The sequence below is a fragment of the Gopherus evgoodei genome, chromosome 3, assembly GCF_007399415.2.
Source record: "Gopherus evgoodei ecotype Sinaloan lineage chromosome 3, rGopEvg1_v1.p, whole genome shotgun sequence".
Lineage (NCBI taxonomy): Eukaryota > Metazoa > Chordata > Testudines > Testudinidae > Gopherus > Gopherus evgoodei.
The window spans coordinates 4,104,263-4,128,255 of NC_044324.1; the positions used below are offsets into that span (position 1 = coordinate 4,104,263).

Consider the following 23,993-nt stretch of genomic DNA (forward strand, 5'->3'; position numbering starts at 1 on the left):
TGTTGCTGGGCAGTGGCCGCGGGATGAAAGGAAAGATTAGACATGAAGCCCAAGGGTGGATTCAGTGCATCCTCTAAGGGATAACAGTAGTTTAAATGCCCTTGCTGAGTTTATATTGGTCTTACTCCAATTTACAGACTCCGTTTTACAAAAAAACTGACGATCTTGTGAGTATGTGTCAGTTTGTGACTCGCTGTCTCAGACAGTCCGCACCTCTCTTGTGGTTCATGTGAATGTTACTATTGATCAGCATATGTTAAATCTGCCTCTAAGGGTGGTATTTTATTTCTAAAAATAGACTTGTGAAGTTCTCTTCTGCACAATGCCCAGGTAGCTGAGGAGTTCAGGATTGACTTCTGCAATGGCCTGTGGTTGAAAGAATGGCAGGGTTACGTGCTGATACTTGGCAAACAAGTGCTAACGTTACCCCAGATTTAGCACTAACAAAGTCTCTAGATCTGGCACACGCTAGCTTCCTTTGACATAGGCTTTATGGTATAACTTTGCACATATGTTTGAGTGTGTTGATGTTCTTTCCAAACATGAAACCTCACAGCATGCCTGCCTACCATGAGGGTGGTGGTATTGTTCCCGTCTAGAAGGGAGAGACTGGGGCACAGACGTTGAATGATTCTCCCATCGTCTCACAACATTGGCAGAGTGAGGCATAGAACCCAGGAGTATCCTAACTCCCTAGTTCCCTGTTCGAACACTGAATCAGGTTTCCTCTTCAAATGACTGGAGAGATTTAAAACTAGCTTTAGGGGGGCGAGGTGATGAAGAAAGAATGCACATTGCCGTTGGCTGTTGAGGAAATGCTCATGGTTGTGTAAGCATACGGTTATGACTTACTTTTCAGCTGAAAATGAGTAAAGCCATCCAGTGGAAAACATGGATCTCCCCTTAACCAGTATTTCCAGCAATCTTACACAAACCAGTTTAAAGCGACTAAGTCAGACATCAAGGCCATAAGGTTGAGTTGTCCATCTAAAAATCCCTATCTCCTCCTCCTCCCCACCCCCCAATAAATCCCTCATAAGAAAAGTCATGACAACTTGATTACATTTCTGTTGTGAAGGCATTTTGGGGTGTTGATTTAAACCTGTCACAAATGCACACCTGCCATTCTTGCCACTCATATGCTGCAGTAAACACATCTGTCTAGTTTCACGATCCAAACTGAGCAAGGAGCAGAAAATAAACTATAAAAGTTGAAGCGCATAAGGTCTTCAGAACTCGTCTTAGCAATGTAAAGGCCCGATCCAATATATACTGAAGTCATGGCTGTCTTCCATTGACTTCTGTGCTGAAAGAGAAGATGAGTTTCCTAAATGGTGTTGTAAACCCACATAAGTCTGGCAGGAAGTTGAGGGAGAAAAACTTCCCCTGTAATAGTCTGTTCATTATTTCTGGTTTTAATTTCAAGTATCTGAGGCTGAGTGTTTGTATCTAGGTCCCTCGAATTATATTGTGGCTGATGATTGAACTCGCTATCATTGGGTCGGATATGCAAGAAGTAATTGGCTCAGCAATCGCTATAAACCTCTTGTCTGCTGGGAAGTAAGTTGGCTTTTATCACCTGAGAGAAACAGGAAATGAATGTCATTCTCCATCTCTAGTGTTTATCAGCTGCCCATATCCCATTAGAAAACAACATGCTTTGTGCCAAAAAGGACCCTTTTATTTTCTGTAGCTGAGAATCTCAGCAGATCACTGCCCTGTTCTGCTCAGCAGGGTATGAGCTCCCTCTTTGCATTGTGTATTACATACAAAGTATTTGAGATTAAAGGTTTTTAAATAAAATGGGGGCATTTCTGAGCCCACAATTGGCACCAGCCATTGCCGATGTGACACATTGTAGAACTGTAAATAAGCTTCCCTTTGGCTTTTAGCCCTCATATTAAACCAGACCCTTACTATATGTTACACCGGAGGAGCTTCTGTTAAATCAGAACTAAATAAAGCGGGAAGGAAATTGATGTAGAGTCTTAACCTAGAAGTCCAGAGTCCAACTGTGTTTTAGCTCGGTGTTCCCTGCAAGTTAGCCACTTCCACCGGGCAGCGTAGAAATGGACTCTTAATCAGAAACTAACAGGCTCATTGCCCTCTAGTAGATGAGAAGTATGTCTCGCTCCAGAAACTCTTGGCTCGCTGTGCAGAGAAATGTAGGCATGGCTTAAGGTGGAACTCTTCTCTGAACTGTTTATGTAGAAAACCGACTTAGTCTCTTGCCTTAAGTAACCAAGCAACTTGTCAGATTACAAATAAAACCTTGAGATAAATGTTTGATAACAGCACACAAAAAGTGGCCATGATCCCTGCCCGGAATATAGGGAAGCTTGGACTGACGTGGCTAGAAGAGCTGGTAAAAGCACTATTCAAACTAAGCCCTGTTGTTCTGTTGCAGAGTCCCTTTGTGGGGTGGAGTGCTCATAACCATTGCTGACACTTTCATGTTTCTCTTCTTGGACAAGTATGGTAAATTCCCTTTTTTTTTCCTTTTAATTATTTTTAACGTCCCATGAAAGTACCTGTGACAGATTAAATCTGACAGCTGTCCCCTCAACATTTATGCCTGAGACTTGTCCTCCAGAACTTGCTAATGGCATTTTTCTTCCACAGGCTTGCGAAAACTGGAAGCATTTTTTGGCTTTCTTATTACCATCATGGCGCTTACCTTTGGATATGAAGTAATTCTCACTTGAACATCTTGGAGCTTTACTTAGCAATTAGAGTGACACTCCCTCTCCCTCTTCTTTCTGTCGAACTTGTGTCTTCATTCTCTCCTCTCAAACATTTTAGAAACCGGACAATCTCATTTCTTCCTCTGATTTTTGCCCTCTCTGCCAGGCCCTTGTGAAGTCTCCTTTGCCCGTGGCCCCAGTGCTGAAAAGCACTTAAGCCCAGGCTTAAAGATAAGCATATCAGAGCTAATAAAAAAAAAAAAGTTTTTCCCATGCAGCTTTTTGAGTTTTTAGTCAAAAACCGAAAGATACTGGTTCAAAAAAACAAAATTTTCCATGGAAAGTGGTTTCATTGGAAAATTTTAGACTAGTTCTACAGCACATACTTTAATGCTGTCCGAGATTTTGTTTTTTGTTTGTTTGCTTGCGGTGGGGCCCACTTTAACTGCCCCGGGGGGTCTATTTGCTTCCTGGCTCAAATCTGGTTGGCACTGGTCTAGAAGGTTAGACCTGCCCAAAAATTGTTAGCTGTTTATCTACCTCCAAAAAGCTACCAGGGGGTGTACAACGCTCCTCTTTCAATGCTAGTGGGTAACCAGAATCTAAGTTTTTTTAAGGGGGGAGCTATTACCAAATTATTGCAATTTTTAGGTGGGGCAAATTTGGGCCTTCCAAGTTGGCCATCTAAGCAACTGTGTGAACGTTGCCAGTCCAGAGGTACTAGTGGCTCTCTTGTGTCTGTGTGCAGTATGTTACAGTGAAACCGGACCAGGGAAAGCTGCTGAAGGGGATGTTTATGCCATACTGTGACAAGTGCGGTACCCCCCAGCTAGAACAAGCTGTGGGGATCGTGGGAGCAGTCATCATGCCGCACAACATGTACCTGCATTCTGCTTTAGTCAAGGTAAGAGAGGAGCGAGTCCTGTATCTCCTCTAGTTCGCTCTTCAGAAGTACGAGACTATTAGAATGCGATCGTGAGGGTTGAGAGGAAAACGCCTTGCAAGGCCTGGTATGTTTGAATAGCTGTGACTGCCCTTTTCAGAGTGGGTGACGTCAAGGAAATCAGTAGCAAAACTCCACTGATTTGAGTGACTGCGGAATTAGTGCAAAGTCAGTGAGAGTTTTACCTCCGACAAGTGAATGCCGATGCTGAGCGCCTTTGAAAATCCCCTCTATGGTAGCAGTTCCTGTAACCTTTGCGGAGAACTCTTCATACCTTGGAATCAGTTCAGTAAGCTGATTCTTATGTTGACTGTGCTATGTAAGTTTTCAGAATTAGAATATGCAATGTGCACCTGATAAATGTGGTATCTGTTACGTAACAGGGTAAATTGAATAAATCGGCTGAACACACGTTAACTGTGTGTTTGCGTGACAGAACCTGGGGCTAAATTAACACTTGGCAAACCCCTGAAACCATATTTCAGACATCTGAACAGTATTTCCCAGTCTCTCTGCCTTGTGGGATTCATCCATATTTGATTCTATTGGGGACAAGATGACAAACCCAGGCTAATTTTAAAGCTGAAGGCCATCAGTCTGTCCTGCAAACAAGATGGGCTTTTTTCTCCTTCCCCCTCCTCATAGCAGCATATGTTTAGAGCTCAGGTTGATGCCGCCCCTTAACTTACTAGCTCCTGTATCTTGGGGCACATCACAGCAGAAGGCTGGGCAGGCTTTGGGTGCCAGGGTAAGCTGGGAAGCATGTCCAACATGGTGAGATTTCATTTGGAGCTGCAGTTGACCATGGGGAAATCCAGTCTGGCAGAGCAAAGTGCTCAAACATGTAGTGTGCTAGTACATCCTGTGGATGGGTGCTTCTGGTCAGCCACAGCCCTGCTTCTTCAAACCATGCCCCTTGGCTCATTGTATGCACCCCACAGTGTTGTTGCATTAGCAACTACTCTTGGCTAGCTGATGTCTAATGTCTCATGCTGTTTATTGCTGTTTGTAAGGCCTAAAGAGAGATACAGTCAAAGTTCAGTAGCAATCCAGAGGAACCACCTGTTGGAGATATAGCTGGTTCCGTCGACTAGAGGTTTTGAAATACTCTCATAATTGTCTTTAAACGCTTTCTCTCCAGTCGAGGCAGGTGAATCGTGCAGACAAGAGGGAGGTGCGAGAAGCCAATAAATATTTCTTCATAGAGTCCTGCATTGCTCTCTTTGTCTCCTTCCTCATTAACGTCTTCGTCGTCTCTGTCTTTGCTGAAGCTTTTTTTGGGAAGACTAATGAACAAGTGGTGAGTCTCTGGAGTTTGTTGGGGGTTGTGCACTTGTGTTGTGGAGATTCTGGATTACTAGGAGTAATATACATGGTGGGTATATTGACACTGCAGTCGGGAGGTGTGATTTCAGCACATGTTGGCGTACCCTAGCTCGATTAACAATAGCAATGAAGCCAAGGCAGCAGCATGGCTAACCCTGCCCACCTGGGACCCCGGGTACCTACTTGGGGCTAACCCACTACCCATGCTGCCACAGCTTCATTACTGGTTAGATCAAAGCTAGATGAAGTATGTCTACACATACTTCAGTCGCACCTCCCAGCTGCAGTGTAGACACACCCTAAAACACTGTGCACCTGGGTTAATAATAGCTACTGTGTTAACAGTGGGCCTAAGTGTTTCATACACCGAGGGCCTGATTCTCATTTAAACCAAGGCCCCTTTACGCTGCCCCGGCAGGCATAAATGTAGGCACTGATCTCGCCCTAGCCTGTAAGATGCACCCAACACATTAATGCTAATGCATTTCATCTGGCCAGCTCCTCTGTCCCAAACTCTGCCAGCCATGGTTTCTGCTCTCTGAAATCTGTTAACAAAAATGAAACTTCCTAAACTGTTTTGTCCTCTTCTAGAATGAAGTCTGCACAAACAGCAGCAGCCCCTATGTCGGACTCTTTCCAAATAACAATGCAACCTTGGAAGTGGATATCTACAAAGGGGTGAGTGGCTTTATAGTGATGCCAGGCAGGGTGGTCTTATCTGAATGATCCTTGACTGAGTTATATGCAGCTGCTTCTTCTGAATAAATGTAGACTATTCAGGGCTTGAACCTATAAGACTATAAGAGTTGTCCTGTTGGAACAGAACAGTGTTCCTTCCTGCCTGGCCCATGATCAGTCTCTTGGAGCAGCTGTCTCCAAGAACTCTGCTTTAGGATTTAACACCGATTGACTTGTGTTTGGAAACCCTCTGTGTTTCAGGGTGTTGTTCTGGGATGTTACTTTGGCCCTGCTGCTCTTTACATCTGGGCAGTTGGGATTCTTGCTGCAGGACAGAGTTCAACAATGACTGGGACCTACTCTGGGCAGTTTGTCATGGAGGTATGTGACTCTACAGCTGTGCCGACTTATGGCTGTGTTTCCCCCCTTCCCCTTGTAATCCCCTGAAGTTGAGATGGTCAGTGGAGGCCTAAGCGGCAAAGAGTTCTGTGGCACCTTATAGACTAACAAACGTATTGGAGCATGAGCTTTCGTGGGTGAATACCCACTTCGTCAGACGCCTGAGAAGGCCTAGTTTCTTTTCCTGGTCATGCAGTTTGCTGCAGGATGAGACTTTCCTGCTATTGACCCATGTACCAGACTCTTAGGTCCCCGAGTCCCCTTGGAAAATTCCAGCCTAACTCAGGTTTCTTTAAGAGGAAAAACTCACCTTGTAGTAGATCATTCTCCTTCCCCCTGTTGCAGTTTAACTCTGGAATGTTGCTTTGTAGCAACAGCAGCTCTTCCATTTCTCTCCCCAAAGGGATTCCTCAACCTGAAGTGGTCGCGTTTTGCTCGAGTGATTTTGACCCGTTCCATTGCCATCACTCCAACCCTGCTGGTTGCCATTTTTCAAGACGTTGAACACCTGACTGGGATGAATGACTTCTTGAACGTTCTTCAGAGCTTACAGGTGAGCAGCTTACAGCACAGGACTATTCCTTGGAGAGTCATGTCTAAGCATTAGCTACTAGCAACTCCTCATTCAGAACCAACCTCTTAGTCACTACTAGTGTTGGCTTTAGGGCCTTCTGTTGGCCCACTTATGAACATTTCTGTAAGCTGGTTGGCTGAGGGGTCTTGAGTGCAGGGCTCTCTGCACTCAAGACCCCTCAGCCAACCAGCTTACAGAAAAGTATGGAGGGGAGCGGGAGGGACCTGTAAATAGCAGCAGCTGCCATCAGGATTGGATTTTCCAGCAGCAGTTAATTTAGGATCAGCCCTTGGTCTGTAGCTGCTTGTGGATTGTGGCCAACATTGGTTATAGCAATGGTTCTCAACCAGGGGTCCGGGGCCCCGTAGGGGGCCGTGAGCAGATTTCAGGGGGTCCACCAAGCATGGCTTGTGTTAGACTTGCTAGGGGACCAGGGCAGAAAGCCAAAGGCCTGCTGCATAGGACTACAGCCTGGGGTTGAAGCCAAAGCCTGAGCAACTCAGCTTCAGAGTGCCCCCCCTGTGGTGTGGGGCCCTGGGCAATTGCCCTGCTTGCTACCCCTTAACACCAGCCCTGGCTTTTATATGCAGAAAAATAATTGTGGCACAGCTGGGCCATGGAGTTTTTATATCATGGTGGGAGGGCCTCAGAAAGGAAAAGGTTGAGAACCCCTGAGTTACAGAACAGATAAGTTACTTCTAGGCTCTTATATGCCTCTCAGTGAATTATCTGAGCACCACTTGAATATTTACGAAGAGCAAGAACTATATTTAAACGGTTACATTTATACCTTGTTTACATTTAAAAGTCATAAAAAATAACAAGTTTCCTGGCTGGTCCAATTCTCCTCAAGTTTCCAGCTCTTCAATGACCTAGATATGTATTTATGGTGCCTTGTTCCTGTTGTAAAATGAGGAATGGGAACTGCCAAATTAAGTTCTCAAAGTAGAAGAATTTCAGCTTCTGATGGTTCTTGTCTGAAACTTGCTCCTCGCACTCAAGAATGATACAGTCCATATTCCAGCATAGAAAATAACTCCTAGTTCAGCTGGACTACAGAGAGAGGAGCAGAAATACTGTGCGGTCTTGCTTCTATAAACAACGCTTCTGGATTCTTTCACTGAAGAATCTCTCGGTTGAGGGGAGGTGGGGAAGTACCAGTTGTGGCTTTAAACTGCTTCCTATTCCTAGCCATGAGAGGTCTCTTAGATGACACACTTTGAATAGCTAAAGGGAAAATTTGGGGTGTTTGGGGTTTTTTTATGTGAACAAAGTCCCAGCCCTAATCTCCTGCATCTTGTTGCCTTATTCCAGCTTCCCTTTGCTTTAATCCCAGTCCTCACGTTCACCAGCCTCCATCCTGTGATGAATGACTTTGCCAATGGACTGTAAGTATGAAAATAATCCCACCCACCTGACCTTTTCCTGATTTTAAACCATTTGATTTAGCCCTGAATACTGATATCTATCTTGGGTGCTTGGTCCCAATAAATGTGATATCTGAGCACAATCTTTAATGTATTTAACCTCGCAACACCCTCTGAGGGAGGGGAGTTTTATCCCCATTTTATGTATGGGGAATTGAGAGGCTAAGTGACTTGCCCAAGGTCTCATGGGAACTTTGTGGCAAAGTAGAAGAACCAAGTCTCTCAAGTCCAGGCTGGCACCCTAACCTCCCTCAGTACAGTTAAGCAGGGCTAACTGTTCATGAAAACATGTGAATTGTTTTTATTCCCCAAACAGTATTAGAGTTCTTCTGCTTTTAAGCTTCTTATACATAGCCCGGCCTCCCCAAGATCCGTTTGACAACTCACTCTCCTTGGAGTGGTGCCCAATATGTCACTTCTAGAAACAGGTGTGTTTATTGCTTCCTGAGCTCTGTCTTGACTTCTTTTCTCCCCTCTTTATCTAGTCTGTGTTTTTAGTCTGAAAGTAGCAACCTTCTTAGAAAAGAGTCAGTGCAGGTCAATGAAAGTTTCAATTCTGGTGACTTCATTTTCAGAGTCTCGGCATTTACATTACAAGAAGTGTTCCCTCCAAACACCAGGGCAAATAGGAACATCCCTCTCCCCCAAACGCCCCTGTAATCCCGTTTCTTTTGACTTCCCTTTCAGAGGCTGGAAGATCGCTGGCGGTGTGCTCATTCTCATCGTTTGCTGCATTAACATGTATTTTGTGGTGGTCTATGTCACTGCACTGGGACATCTTGCCTTGTATGTGGTTGCAGCTATTGTCTGCGTTGCTTACCTGTGCTTTGTAGCATATTTGGTAAGTACTGTTCTTCCATGCTCTTTGGCAAGACCATTGCTGTATAATATTGTGATGCCAGTGATTATTGGGCTGAGGCAGCTTGTAGGCAGGACAGAAAAAATGAACTTGCTTTCCCAGGAGCTGGAAACTATTTTTTAATAAACCATAGAACTCTTACAAACACTAAGTAATCCTCGCCACCCACCAGGTGCATAATTTCAGATATGTGCCTCAGTTTCCCATAAGTCAAGACATGCTCAAGCTCCACTCAGCCTCTCAGTTCTGTGCTAAGTCCACTATTCCTTGCAACTTCTTACCTTTCATCCCAGTTCCTTTTGTGATTCATCTAATAGTCTGATGGGAGAGAGACCTTCTGAATCATGCAAAATTCTCGATCTGTTTGTGTGTATTCAAATAGTAAGAGGGGACAATTATGCATTTGTTTTAAAAAATAAAAATTAAAAGTCTGTCAACAGGCAGTTTGACTTTCCTTCCTGTGACTGCTCCTGTATCTCCAAGTTTCTACTTATTGTGAAAAGTGTGTCAAAGTTTAAAACAGCTTATAACCATGCTCAACAATGTTGAATAGCTTTCACAGTCTCAGCAGGCTTGATATGCTTTAGCATCATTAACGTTCTCTGTAGAACTCATTATGAAGAGATTTGGTAACTTGACTTTTGAGTAATTATTGAAAAATAGCATCTAGTAATCCCTCCATGTTTCTATTCATTAAAGTGAAGCTGCTAAAAAGATTGTAACTTACAGCAATGTTTCTCATAGTTCTCTCCTTTTTTAATTCCAGAGCTGGTTGTGTCTGATTGCTCTTGGGGTCTCCTTCCTGGCCTGTGGGCAAACGGTAAGCGTCACTAGAACAGGGCTTACTGAAGAACCGCCTGTCACTCAAATTAACTAAACACTGGGTCTGTCTGCACACAGCAGGTAGCCATCAGAGCCAGTGCGTTTCTATGGTTTACTGTGTGAACATACCCAAATGTATGTGCAATTTGCACGGAAAATACTTGTGTAAGTTTGTATTATAAAAGCTCAGATGTACATACTGGAAATATTGTTATTAAGATAACTAAAGAGATGAGTAAGTTTCCTTGCTGATCCCCTCTAATCATACACCTAATCACAAACATGATGTTATGTTGCTGCTGGAATAGATGTCTACTTTGCAATGTAGGAACTGCATGTAACTTACCCATTATCCAGACACTAACCAGTTTAACAGCCTGGCAAAGAGACACTCTGTGTTCCAAAATGACACTTCCATTTAGCTAGTTCTCTGCTTCTGAAGTCTTCCAGTGAATCTGTAATACAAGCTGGTAAACAGAAATCAAGCTGCTTGGGCCGTACCTGAAGTATTAATCCTCCTTCTCACAATTAGACAAGCAACGTGTAAAGTCTGTGACACTAAATGATGCAATCTACCTCCACAGATCAGAATTCAATTGTATTCTATAATCTCAAATTGACCTGTTTGTTTTGCACTCGAAACACATTAGAAAATAGTTACTGGTTTCAGTTAATCAGAATGAATATGGGGTGCAGAAATTCCTTCCTGGAGGTGGGAATTGTGTTGGAGAAATCCTGGCCCATAAACACTAGAAGTCTAAGCATTAGACTTGTCATATTTTTTCCTACCTGGTATGTGATTCTGGTGATCAGCAAGGGTAAAAAATAAATCAGTGTTTACAGGTTGTTTATGATTCTGTGACTTATTTTGTATATATGGCATTAATAGAAATTTTCTCTGTATTTTCTGCAATTTCCTGTATCATGACTCATAGAGTGTAATGTAACAGAATATGCTAAAAGCCTTCCATGATTTGGGTCTCCATTTTTTAAATTAACTTACTTTCACTTCTAGTCTGGCTCTTTATACTTTTCCCATTGTACTTCCTGCTTCTTCCACCTCCCAGGGCAGTCTGCAATCTAGTATTGCAAAGATCACAGTGAGAAACATGCATTCCTTTTCTCTGTTTGGAAAAGACTGCACATTTTGTTCTAATTTTATCATGAATTAAGTGATTATATCCTTGGGGATATAATATTGTTTTTAGAGGAGGGGGTGGGGGGAATGTGTGTTCATCAGTGGATCCTGTAAAGCGAACCTGTAGGGAAACTAAAGTCCTGGATCTTACTGAGTAAGATTTTTCTTCTATTACTACTTGATAGAAGTTTTAACTGATAACTCTGTGTGTAAGCATTTGTGTTTGCATTAAGGTATTTTGATAGATATTTTCACAAGAATTCAACTGATCTCAGTTCTGTCCTTCATCTTACGTGCCCATCAGATATTTTGACCTTTACTAAATTTTAGTTGTGCATTCGTTTTTTCACCTCTTTAAGAGAACTGGGTTCAAATTCTGACATGGGTCACAAGTGAAAGTGGCTTCCAAAGGACTTCTCAATCCCTCTATGTGAACCTCCCAAAAGCATGGCATGATTGCAGTCTGCTCAACAGAGGCTAGGGACTGCAATAGTCGGGGTATTACAAGATACAGGATTGGGGTCCCCTGGAAGATCTATGTGGGTTGCACAGCATCTCCCTTTGCTTTGCCTGACTTAACCCATGCTATTAGTCCTTCACTCTGCTGATCACTAAAATTAGTCCTATTTTTTTTTAAGTGGAAATATTTTATTGAGAATGAAAACATACCTATATTGGCCAAGCTTAGTTTCTGTAGTTCTAATTGGAGACGAGGTTTTCTCAGGTAATTCATTGTCAGTGTTTATCATGTTCATCACAAGAGAGGTGATTCTTCTGTGCAGATAAAGGGGGTTATCCATGGCTTTTGGAGGGTTGGAGAGACAGATTTCACAAGGAAATGGTAGCTTTTTCTTTTTATTGTAATACCTCTTGTTTGTACAAACTTCAGATTGTAAGGGACATCCATCATATCGATGGGAGGTGAAAGATATGTCCAGAGTAAGTGTGGAGTATGCCTTTAAATGTTTTCCTGTATGGAAATGGGATGTGGTTTTCACTGGGTGGTGTGAGAACATTGTTTAGTTCAGGCTGGACCACTTGTATGTTCCTGTCCATTGTAGCAATCGGAAATAGATACTGAATGTTACAATTGCTGTCTTGCTAAAGCAAAGGCATACAGCCAGATTCTCCCATTGCCCTGCGACTTGCCATAGTCCATTATATCCACTTTGCACTGGGGTTAAAATGCTACTGAATCAGCACAGTAAAAGTTTACACCCTGCTTTGCCCTAGACTACACAAGGTGCAGAACAATGGAGAGTCTAGCCCATAGTCTCAAATTGCTAGAGTAAAGCATAAGCCTCATGGTTTCCAATAGTAGTAAAGAACACCTACATGTGCAGCTCCTGTTATGATAATAAGTGCAGACATACAGGAAAGAATAAACTCCCAGGTGCATTAAAAGAGTTGGTTTCATAAATCTGGTAAGGAATTCAGTGTTAGGAAGGCTGTAACTATGAGCAAGAGACATGATGAATTTGTGATGGCAAAAATTAAAGCTGCTAATCTTTTTTTAATGATCATTTTGACTAAGCCTACAAAGTTGGCTAATTTACTCTTAGGCCTGGTCTACACTACGCGTTTATACCGAATTTAGCAGAGTTAAACCGATGTAACCCTGCACCCATCCACACAACGAAGCCCTTTATATCGATATAAAGGGCTCTTAAAACCGATTTCTGTACTCCTCCCCGACGAGGGGAGTAGCACTGAAATTGGTATTGCCATGTCGGATTAGGGTTAGTGTGGCCACAATTCAACGGTGTTGGCTTCCGGGCGGTATCTCACAGTGCACCATTGTGACCGCTCTGGAAAGCCATCTGAACTTGGATGCACTGGCCAGGTAGACACGAAAAGCCCTGCGAACTTTTGAATTTCATTTCCTGTTTGGCCAGCGTGGAGAGCTCACCAGCACCGGTGACCACGCAGAGCTCATCACCACAGGTAACAATGCAGTCTCCTGAGAATCGAAAAAGAGCCCCAGCATGGACCGCACGGGAGGTACTGGATCTGATCGCTGTATGGGGAGAGGATTCTGTGCTCACAGAACACCGTTCCAAAAGACAAAATGAAAAAAACATTTGAAAAAATTTACAAGGCCATGATGCAGAGAGGCCACACCAGGGACTCAGTACAGTGCCGTGTGAAAGCTAAGGAGCTCAGACAAGCCTACCAGAAAACCAAAGAAGCAAACGGAAGGTCTGGGGCAGGCCGAAAACATGCCGCTTCTACACTGAGCTGCCTGCAATTCTAGGGGGGTCCGCCACCACTACTCCACCCCTGTCCGTGGATTCCGAGGTGGGAGTAATCTCAGCTATGGCTGAGGATTCTGCGGACGGGGAAGAAGAGGAGGAGGAGGAAGAGGAGGACGAGCTTGCAGAGAGCACACAGCCCTCCGTTCTCCCCAACTGCCAGGAGCTTTTTCTCACTCTGGCAGAATTACCCTCCCAAGCCACTATCCCACACAATGAAGCCATAGAAGGGACCTCTGGTGAGTGTACCTTTGTAAATATAAAATATGGTTTAAAAGCAAGCGTTTTTTAATGATTAATTTGCCTTGAAGACTTGGGATGCATTCACAGTAAGTACAGTTACTGGAAAAGTCTGTTAACATGTGTGGGGATGGAGCAGAAATCCTCCAGGGACATCTCCATGAAGCTCTCCTGGAGGTACTCCAAAAGCCTTTGCAGAATGTTTCTGGGCAGGGCAGCCTTATTCCATCCTCCATAGTAGGACACTTGACCATGCCATGCATATAGCAAGTAATCTGGTATCATTGCATGACAAAGCCTAGCTGCGTATGGTCCCAGTGTTTGCTGGCATTGAAGCAACATCCGTTCTTTATCTCGCTGTGTTATCAGGAGAGTGATATCGTTCATGGTAACCTGGCTGAAATTCCGGAATTTAATTAAGGGGACAGAGATGGCCATTCCTACTGGGCTGTTTGCCTGTTGCTTAAAAGAAATTCTTCCTTGCAAGTAGCCAAGCAGGGAGAAGGGGGACGGGTGATTGGCACTGAGCTTTCTCGTGTTTGGCTAGCAGGGATCTTCCCTGCTACCAGCCACACAGTGGGAGGGGGAAGGGGGTGTTTAGCAGTGATATTCCGTGATACCAGCCACGCAGTGGGAGGAGGGGTAAAGCGATCATCCCAGAAAACTGGATGGGGGGTGGTTTTTGCTGCTGCATGTTAACAGGAAAGAAGCAGCACTGAACGGGCTTTGCTTGCTATTTGGTAAAGGAAGGTGCTGGATATATGAAGGCTGTAGAAGACAATGACTTAACCATGGCCGCATGGAAGCCGAATTCTGCTGCCCAGACAGGCGTCTGTGAGATCTCTAACACCAGAGCCGCAGGCACTCAATATTAACATGCAAAATGCGACCTTGTAGTGAAATAACATATGCTATGTAAGGTGAATAGTGGTGTTCACCGTGAAAAAGTATAAGCATTGTTCTGTAAAATGTATCTTCTCTCCCTTTTTTCCCTCCCTCGTGCAACTACAAATTTTTCAGGCCTCCCTACGCCATCCCGAAGGCTATCTCAGATAAGGCGGCAGAAAAAAAAGACGCGAGACGAAATGTTCTTGGAAATCATGGAAGTGACCCGCAATGAAAGAGCTCATCTGAATGAGTGGAAGGCCGTGGTATCAAATTACAGGAAAGATGCCCGTGAACGTGAGGACAGGAGGGACGCTCAAGATGAGAGGTGGCGGCAGGAAGATCAGAGGTGTAGGCAGGAAGATCAGCAGTGGCGGGATGCAACCCTGGGGCTGCTGCGTGATCAAACTGACATGCTCCGGCATCTGGTGGAGCTTCAGGAACAGCAGCAGGATCACAGAGTGCCGCTGCAGCCCCTGTATTCCACCCTCACCATGTTCCATATCCTCCTCACCCAGACGGGTAAGAACGCGTGGGGGAAGGCTTCGTGCACCCGCCCACTCCACCCCCGTGGACAGCCCAAACAAAAGGCTGTCATTACATTGGAATGTATTTAATGGCCTTTTCCTTCCCTCCTATCCTCCTCCGAAACCATACCCGGGATACCTTGTCAGTTCTCTCCCTCTTTTTATAATGAATTAATAAAGAATACATGATTTTTAAATGATAGTGACTTTATTTCCTTAAGCAAGCTGTAATCGAAGGGGGAGAGTGGGTTGTTTACATGGAATGAGTCAATCAAGGTGCGGGAGGGGGGAGGGTATTTCATCAAGGGGAAACAAACACAGCAGTCACACCATACCCTGGCCCGTGATGAAACTCGTTTTCAAAGCTTCTCTAATGCGCACCGCTTCCTGGTGTGCTCTTCTAATCGCCCTGGTGTCTGGCTGCGCGTAATCAGTGGCCAGGTGATTTGCCTCAGCCTCCCACCCTGCCATAAAGGTCTCCCCCTTACTCTCACAGAGATTGTGGAGCACACAGCAAGCAACAATACAATGGGGACATTGGTTTGGCTGAGGTCTGAGTGAGTCAGTAATGTGCGCCAGTGCCCCTTTAAACAGCCAAATGCACATTCTACCACCATTCTGCACTTGCTCAGCCTGTAGTTGAACAACTCCTGACTATTGTCCAGGCTGCCTGTGTATGGCTTCATAAGCCATGGCATCAAGGGGTAGGCTGGGTCCCCCAGGATAACTACAGGCTTTTCAACATCCCCAGCTGTTTGTTATTTTCTGGTCTGGGAAGTAATTCCCTTGGTGCAGCCGTTTAAACAGAGTAGTGTTCCTGAAGATGCGAGCGTCATGAATCCTTCCTGGCCATCCCTCATGGATGTTGGTGAAATGTCCCTTGTGATCCACCACTGCTTGCAGCACCATTGAAAAGTACCCCTTGCGGTTTATGTACTGGGTGCCCTGGTGCTCTGGTGCCAAGATAGGGATATGGGTTCCATCTATCGCCCCACCACAGTTAGGGAATCCCATTGCAGCAAAGCCATCCACTATGACCTGCACATTTCCCAGAGTCACAACCTTTCGTAGCAGCAGCTTAATGATTGCTTTGGCTACTTGCATCACAGCAGCCCCCACAGTAGATTTTTCCCACTCCAAATTGATTCCCGACTGACCGGTAGCTGTCTGGCGTTGCAAGCTTCCAGAGGGCTATTGCCACTCACTTCTCCACTGTGAGGGCTGCTCTCATCTTGGTATTCTGGCGTTTCAGGGCAGGGGAAAGCAAGTCACAAAGTTCCATGAAAGTGCTCTTACGCATGCAAAAGTTTTGCAGCCACTGGGAATCGTCCCAAACCCACAAAACTATGCGGTCTCACCAGTCTGTGCTTGTTTCCTGGGCCCAAAATCAGCGTTCAATGGCTGGAACATGCCCCATTACCAGCAGGATCTCCAAAGCACAGAGGCCTGCGGTTTGAGAGAATTCTTTGTCCATGTCCTCATCACTCTTGTCGCCGCGCTGCCGTAGCTGCCGCCTCCTTGCCTGGTTTTGCAGGTCCTGGTTCAGCATAGACTGCACAAGAATGCGCGAGGTGTTTACAACGTCCATGATTGCTGTCTTGAGCTCAGCAGGGTCCATGCTTGCTGTGCTATGGTGTTTGCACAGTTCACCCAAGAAAAAAATGCGCTAAATGGTTGTCTGCTGCTGCTTTCATGGAGGGAGGGGTGACGCTGTACCCAGAACCACCCTCGACGATGTTTTTTGCCCCATCAGGCACTGGGATCTCAACTCAGAATTCCAAGGGCAGGGGAGACTGCGGGAACTATGGGATAACTATGGGATAGCTACCCACAGTGCAATGCTCTGGAAATCAACACCAGCCTCGGTACATGGATGCACACCGCCGAATTAATGTGCTTAGTGTGGCCGCGTGCACTCGACTTTATATAATCTGTTTTAAAAAACCGCTTTCTGTAAAATCGGTATAATCCCGTAGTGTAGACGTTCCCTTAGTCAAGATAACTGACAAAACATACTTGATTTAAGTATTAATGCTTGATATAAAGAAAAAAATTACTTCACTTAGTGTTTTAGTTCAAAATTCCAGCTAGAAATCCTGAGTATGCATCCTACTTACCACCAGGGTTTGTAGTTTTATATCTAATTCCGCTGATTTGTGTGTTAATCTGTCTTCCTTTGGCAGCAAAATTATATAGACTGTCTAACCAAAGGCACGTTTATGATCTAGAACTGCTATTAGGCTTGAATGTAGTTGCCTTCATTAGCTTATAAGTTCCTGTAGTTTAATTTTTATGCCTTAGATATTCATGCATTTTAAAAACTTCTGGTTTGTAAAGTGTCAAAAACGCATGACCACTGTGAACATGTATGACTGTCACTGTTGGATATGATGTGAACTGTATGTCAAAATCACCGCTATATGCAGGAGCTTCTGTATAAAAGTCCTCTTAGTGTACTATAATTTAGCTTCTATTCTATTTGTGAAACTTAATTTTTTTTTAATTGAGCGTGAATCAATTTGTATGCACTACATTTTCAATTAAAAGAGGCACTTTTTCAACTTGGTTTCTTGGGTCTTTTTTTTTTAAATTATGACACCCAGTATGTTGCTTTAAAAGAAACTCGTATTGATGCCCACATGATTGAGATGCTATAGGTTTACTGCCCTGTACACTAGATTGCATGCAAAGCTTAGTATTTCTACACTAACTCTCTCCAAGCTGTGCATAGTAACTTCTCACTAACTGCTGTTGCCAGAAATTGTCACTACGGTCCTTGTTCGTGCAAGACATTCAACCAAGAAGCTATCTTGGCATGATATTCTCCACTCCCTTCAGGGCAATATTGAGTGCTTCTGCTCCCAGCTATAGCAAAGGATTGATATGCTATTAGCTTGTGCAACCTGACTATCTGTATATAATTATTGCTAGGGTTCAGTTGAGCATTTTTAGAGGTGTCTTTGGGTGGCTCTGGTTGGAAGACAAACTCACCATTCTACATTTAGATCATTTACTGCCACATTTCTGCGTGTCTTGCCACTTCCTCATCCTCAGTCAAAATTGCAAATGCACTAAACCAATCTGATTGGTTTTAGGCTATCTTGCCTCCCCACTTACTCACAAAACGAATCAAATGCCAACATGTTTTGGCCAGGAACAACCTTAATAGGGGATAAACTCTGCTTAGTTGGACTAGGAATGAATACAAGTAATTGAGTGAAATCCTGTGGCCTGATCTTATTCAGGAGTTCAGACTTGGTGATGTAATGGTCCCATCTGGCCTTAAAATCTATTTGGGAGTAGGGAGGGAATTCTGATAGAAGCAGGCATTGCACACTCCTTTCTTTTTTTAAATAAGCCTGAACTTTTGCTTCTGTTCAAAAATTGATCTTTGTGTTACTATGTGATATGGGAACGTTCCCATTTTTTATTACAAGCTTTCCCTACCTGCTTTAAGTGAACTGGAAGCTGTAAGTAATCCATATTATTTATTTCTCTTAGAGGAAACACTGAATTTGTAAGCTCGCTACAGGCCTTTAATTAAATTAATACCTATTTAGTTTCTTTGTTTCTACCATGTAAGAAACACTGGTAAGTTTCAGTCCATTGAAAACTCTTGTCTTGCCTTTTGATTTCTAACAACTGAATTTTTTAACAAATTTTGAACAATTAAGCATGAACTTAATCTTCACAGAGGAGAATAACTTTATCACCTATATACGTGGAATCAGGCAAACTTGCATGTTGATGTAACAGGAAATTATAACTGAGAAAGATACCATCCTTGATTCCCCCCAACAGAAACAGTAATGGGATATTGCATCTGTGTCCCTTGCATGTTTTTGTAATATGTATTGATGTGAAGTATTGTGTCCATTAAATAAAAACTTATCAACAGCCATTGCTCTCATAAGCTAACTTGTAAATTAGATGCAAATCCCTTTTAAAGGGAGTCCTCAAACTACTGCAGCTGAGACATAAACTGGATACAAAACAGGATTTTATAAAGCTGTAACTCTTGGGGCCTAGAGCATAGCAGCATATTATTTGGCTGGCCACTAGTGACGGAAGCCTGTCCAGATATAAGATAAATAACTGGTTATTATCTCTGGCTAATTGAGAGTGCACCCTGGCAGAGAAAACCTGTTGCCCTGAAACAACATCCACTGTTTGCTTAATTAAACTTTCTGTAACAAATTCACACTACTTGAAAAGGGTGAATCCTGTGTTCTGTAAGTGGAGATTGGGTTTTCCTGTTGGATCACACTCTGTGCTCCTACTACTAATAATCTAGTAGGTAATTAATGTACAAGATCTACTGTAATAAGTGAAAATCAGCATGGAAAGACGGAAAAATCTGTCTCCTGTGTTCTAGGAGCTGAATCACCTTTGTTTTTTAATCAGCTGCATGTTGCTTCAATCTTTCAGTGACACTCCTTCAGATTAATCAAAATAACTTTAATAAATCAGTTAATTGTTGTGCAGTAGTTATCATATTTATAACAAGTCAGATTTACTGCTGCTGATTAGAGAATAAGAACTGATTTAATGCTTCGGTTTTAACATCTAACAGCCTCACAAAACTTGGATTTTATTTTATTTTATTTTATATAATGAAAGTGGCAGGACCAAAGAATCAGTCATCTGAGTTAAGTAGGATTCTTACATATCAGATTATGATTTAGATGACCTTACGAGCTACAGTAAAACCTCAGTGTTACAAACGCCTCGGGAATGGAGGTTGTTCGTAACTCTAAAATTTTTGTAAGTCTAAACTAAATGTTTTGTCTTTCCAAAGCTTACAGCTGAACATTGCCTTAATAAAGCTTTGCAACTTTACTATGAAGAAGAAAAATGCTGCTTTTAAGCATCTTAATTTAAATTAAACAATCTCAGAAACAGTTCCCTTAATTTGTCAAATATTTTTCTAACTTTGCCTTTTTTTAGTAGTTTACGTTTAACACAGTACTGTACTGTATTTGCTTTTCTTGTCTCTGCTACTGCTTGATTGCGTACTTCCAGTTCCAAATGAGGGGTGTGGTTGACTGGTCTGTTCGTAACTCTGAGGTTCTACTGTACTGTGTGGCTTGGAGCTACTGGGCCTTTTGGCAGTACCAGTTCCTAAGGGCTTGTCTACATGGCACTAACTGGCTGCATAGCCTCTGCTTCCGTGCACTAAAAATTCCATAGTGTGCTTTGATGTCCTGCTGTTTCAAACACCCTGGCTTGCTGTGCACTAAATCATGGTGTAGGCAAGCCCTTAGTGAAATGAAACTGCACGCTATATAGCAGTTCAGAGAGAATAGCACTTAACTGCTGGAAAAGAACTTGGTCTTGGTCATGCCTTTGTGCCTGTGGCATGCAATTGTCTCAATTACTACCTGCCCTGGAGGAATATTCTCTACATGGCCTCCAGGCCAGGCTGCTTGCATTTCTGGGTTGTACAAGTCCTATGAAACTCATTGTCTGAGCAAAATAAGATGTTTCTGTAACACTTCAGGATTTGAAGCATTGATCAAGGACTTTTAAACAAAGATTTAGGCTGAAGAAAGCCAAAGCACAAAACCCTCTGCTTAGTGACTTCAACCTAATCGCCCTTGATTTCACTGTCTTTGGCTTCTGTTTCAAAGTGGTTTCCCTAATTTTCTTCTTTGCCTTCTCTAGTATCAGCTGGGACTTACTACTCACCCTGAACTCTTCCTTCTGAACAATGTCGATGCAGCCTCAGTTGTGACTAGATGATTCCCTGAAATGCACTAGCAAGAACAAAAACAATTTTGAAGCTGCAGAAAAGGATTTTCCTTACTTTTGGTTAGTTCAGAAACGGGTATGGTCAAGCATCATGAATGACGGAAAGATTTTCTCCAAGAAAGAGCACAAGATAAAACTGACATCTGCAGAGGAGTGTCAGATGGAATCAACAGACATTGCACTTGACATCAGCCATGAAGGGTCTCACAGGACCAATGAAGAGCCAGAGTCAAACCAGTTCATAATATCACATACCCTATGGGTTTGTCTTTAGGTACTCAAAATATTTTCCTTAATCCTTTTTTTAATTGTAAATTATTTGGGTAGTAAATTATAGATATTTGAATATTTTATTGATTTTAGATCTAAACTTATTCTGCTTGGTGTTTCTTAGGTCAACTAAATTATGGGACGTAACATGTTTTCCAGCTTTTGGAAGATTGTCCAAATGAGTAACGTTAAGATTTTACATTTGATTTTGAATGATCTAATTTATGAAGTACACTAAGGAGACTACACAATGAGAAATAATTAACTCAAAAGCCTGGACAGATTCTGAAGTGCAAATCCAAGGAAGAAGTGTACAAGGTTTCTGTAAAATGCAGATTATGTTCTGGGCATGCCCTTCCATTTCTGCTCCCTTCTGTCTAAAAACGCCCTCCCTATCTGTCCAGGTATTTAGATGCTCAGTTACTGTAGCAATGAGTCCTATCATCTCAAACCTCTCTAGCCTCCAGTGTGGCGATCTGAAGAGGTCTCCTGCTCCAAGAGCGTGGCAATCCTCACTTCCCTGCCCACCTCTTCTAAGCATCTGGCCAGTTCTTCAATACTGAGCTGCTCTAGGATTTTATTTCAGGTGCTTGCCTGGCCCCCCACAACTACATTGCTGACTGCTGCATAGGAAATGGTAACTACAGTGTAACTGAAATGGGAGGACACAAAGAGTTGTATCTTTGTGCATTCAGTCCAACTTTGTTTTCTTTGTCATCACATCCCAGCTTGTATTTGACCGACAGTGTGTTGAAATGCTTAATTCTCAATTTCAAAATACAACCAATTTGTAGAGGCAATGCAAGTTCAGGTTTTACTCCTGACATCTGAGGTAAAATCCTTGATTTAAGTATCGTTCTATACAGTTATAGGAGTGGACACTTCTCTGTTCAGAGTGCTCACCATGGAAGGTGCTTGTTAACTGCTAAGTCCTGAAGAGGGAACTTCAAAATTTCTTCATGTAGTTCTTCCAGCCATAAATGTAACTGAATAAATCCATGTGCACAGTTACACAGCAGCTTCCATCTATAGGTGAAATGTGTCCTCTTGTTTTAAGCCAACCAACAACCACAGAATGGGGTTAACTTTTCCTGGGACACAAATGGAATTGAACATGAGCTTTGCATTTTCATGCCATTTCAAGAAGTTTTGAATGATTTAGGATAATTTCTTAGAATTGGATAGTTTCAAACTCAAAGCTTGAGGCCATGATATTCTGGGTGGGAAAGTGTGTTTTGTTTTGGGTTTTTTTGAAAAGATAAATCTTTTGCAATTGTGCAAAGAACCCTGAGGCCGGAACTGCCTTCAAATGGAAGATACCCTGAATTATATTTGTATTTATGTCTATGTGGGCTCAGTTCTGAGGCATCTTACTTCTGTTTTTTAATTAAATCTCTTACCAATGAAGCATTTCTGTCCCTGTGTATTTGGCACTCATTTATTAAATATATTGATTACACTTTGACTTGTGATGAATATGATGGAAGCCTAGACGGTCAAATAAATGTGTCAAATTCACTTTAGCCTTTTCTGTTCAGGCTTCATTTGCTTAAGAAATAATGCTGATATTCTTCAGGTCAGATGACCCAGAAAGTTAATAACTTTCACTGGCTGTTTTCTGTACAAGAACAGTCTGTACAGTATGAACAACTGCAAAAACATGTAGCTGTTACATGCTAGGGAAGACGCTACCAGTGTGAGTATAGATTGCAGTACACCAGAGGATATTCTGAGACCCTAAGGTTTGAATTGAAGTGTAGCATGGGCAATGGTGTCCAAGTTTCCACCAGTTAATGTGGAAAGATGTAAACACGTGCCGTAAATGTTTTTGCAAAATGAGTCTTACTCAGATTCTCTTTCTCACACTAAAGCTTTGTCTACACTACCACTTTTGTCAGTCAGGAGTGTGAAGAAGAAAAACCACACACCCCTGACTGACATCAGTTTCACTGGCAAAAGTGCTGGTGTGGACAGCACTATGTCAGCAGGAGAGGGTCTCCTGCCAACATAGCTAATGCCACTATTGTAGGTGGTTTAATTATGCCAGCAGAAGAGCTCTCTCCTGCTGGCAAAGCGCAGCTACACAGGAGACCTTACAAGCGATACAGCTATGCCGCTGTAAGGTCTGTAGTGTAGACGCTAATAGCCTAAGTCTGTTGCAGGTGGTACTTGCTTTTGTTTTTTCGTAAATCCCATTAGAATGTTACCTTGACCAGTGTGGATTAGGCATCTAGCAAGTGGCTTCTGTTTGCTGTTGTAGCTACATACAAGGGACACTAAGGATCTTGGTTTAAGGCTGAGGAATAGTCCCCCTCAGCTGATTCGCTTTAGAGGCAGGCTGCCCCTAGCCTTGGGCTAGGTCTACACTGGGGGGGCGGGGATGTCAACCTAAGATATTCGCGTAGCTGAAGTTAGCGTATCTTAGGTCAATCTACCTGGCCATGAGGACAGCAGCGAGTCGACCACTGCCGCTCACCCGTCGACTCCACTTCTGCCTCTTGCTGCAGTGGAGTTCCAGAGTCGACGGCAGAGCTATCGGGGATCGATTTTATGGCGTCTATATTAGACACGATAAATCGATCCCCAATAGATTGATCACTACCCACCAATCCGGCGGGTAGTGTAGACATACCCCAGTTGGTGCTAGCTGTAATTTGGTGCCATCTTTCTGCGGCAGGCAAGTCTCAGCCTGTACAGTAACTGAACCAGGAGTCCCTCTAACATGTGTGTTATCTCTGAGGAGTTCTTAAATAGCTGCCAAAGCTTTTGTTTGTAAACACTATTGCTTTAGTTGGAAGGAAGAGGGTCTTGTTGTAATCTCATTACTTGCATCCCATTAATCACTGCTGTGGTTCAGAGAGCATCTTTGTTAAACCAAATATGTCCGGCAGGTGAAGATCTCAATAGCAATGACGTGAAATATGCAACAGGCCAAAGAGCAGTGACTCAGTATATCATAGTGAGGAGCTGTTCAAAATCTAGTTATTGTAGCTATTACTATTGGCTTCAGCGAGTTGAAACATGAGTGTTTTATTGTAACCAAGTGGGTTACCCTATATATAAAAATTTAATAAATAAAATTATTTAAACATTTAAAAAAGCATAAACAAACGGCACCTAATAAATATATTAGCACAAAACATTTAGACAACCAGCAATGGTACAAGACATTGGACTACTCAGGTCTTCTGTTAACTGTCTACTGCTAACCCCAGAGA

At 43.0% G+C, this 23,993-nt stretch overlaps 1 protein-coding gene across 7 annotated transcripts in view; it reads left to right on the plus strand.

Moving 5' to 3' along the window:
* The window catches only part of SLC11A2 (solute carrier family 11 member 2), a 45,476-nt gene extending 23,183 nt beyond the window's left edge, over window positions 1-22,293 (plus strand). For 6 of the 7 annotated variants that reach the window (XM_030554581.1, XM_030554580.1, XM_030554582.1 and 3 more), the window contains exons 6-17: window positions 1,454-1,560; window positions 2,408-2,478; window positions 2,623-2,690; window positions 3,433-3,588; window positions 4,769-4,927; window positions 5,545-5,631; window positions 5,893-6,012; window positions 6,434-6,583; window positions 7,919-7,992; window positions 8,719-8,872; window positions 9,657-9,710; window positions 20,419-22,293. In XM_030554581.1, the coding sequence (XP_030410441.1) occupies window positions 1,454-1,560; window positions 2,408-2,478; window positions 2,623-2,690; window positions 3,433-3,588; window positions 4,769-4,927; window positions 5,545-5,631; window positions 5,893-6,012; window positions 6,434-6,583; window positions 7,919-7,992; window positions 8,719-8,872; window positions 9,657-9,710; window positions 20,419-20,496 (1,278 nt within the window). In that variant the 3' untranslated portion in view covers window positions 20,497-22,293. The remainder of the gene's footprint in view (window positions 1-1,453; window positions 1,561-2,407; window positions 2,479-2,622; window positions 2,691-3,432; window positions 3,589-4,768; window positions 4,928-5,544; window positions 5,632-5,892; window positions 6,013-6,433; window positions 6,584-7,918; window positions 7,993-8,718; window positions 8,873-9,656; window positions 9,711-20,418) is intronic. The other variant, XR_003999399.1, reaches the window with a different exon arrangement.
* Window positions 22,294-23,993: the final 1,700 nt, after the last annotated feature.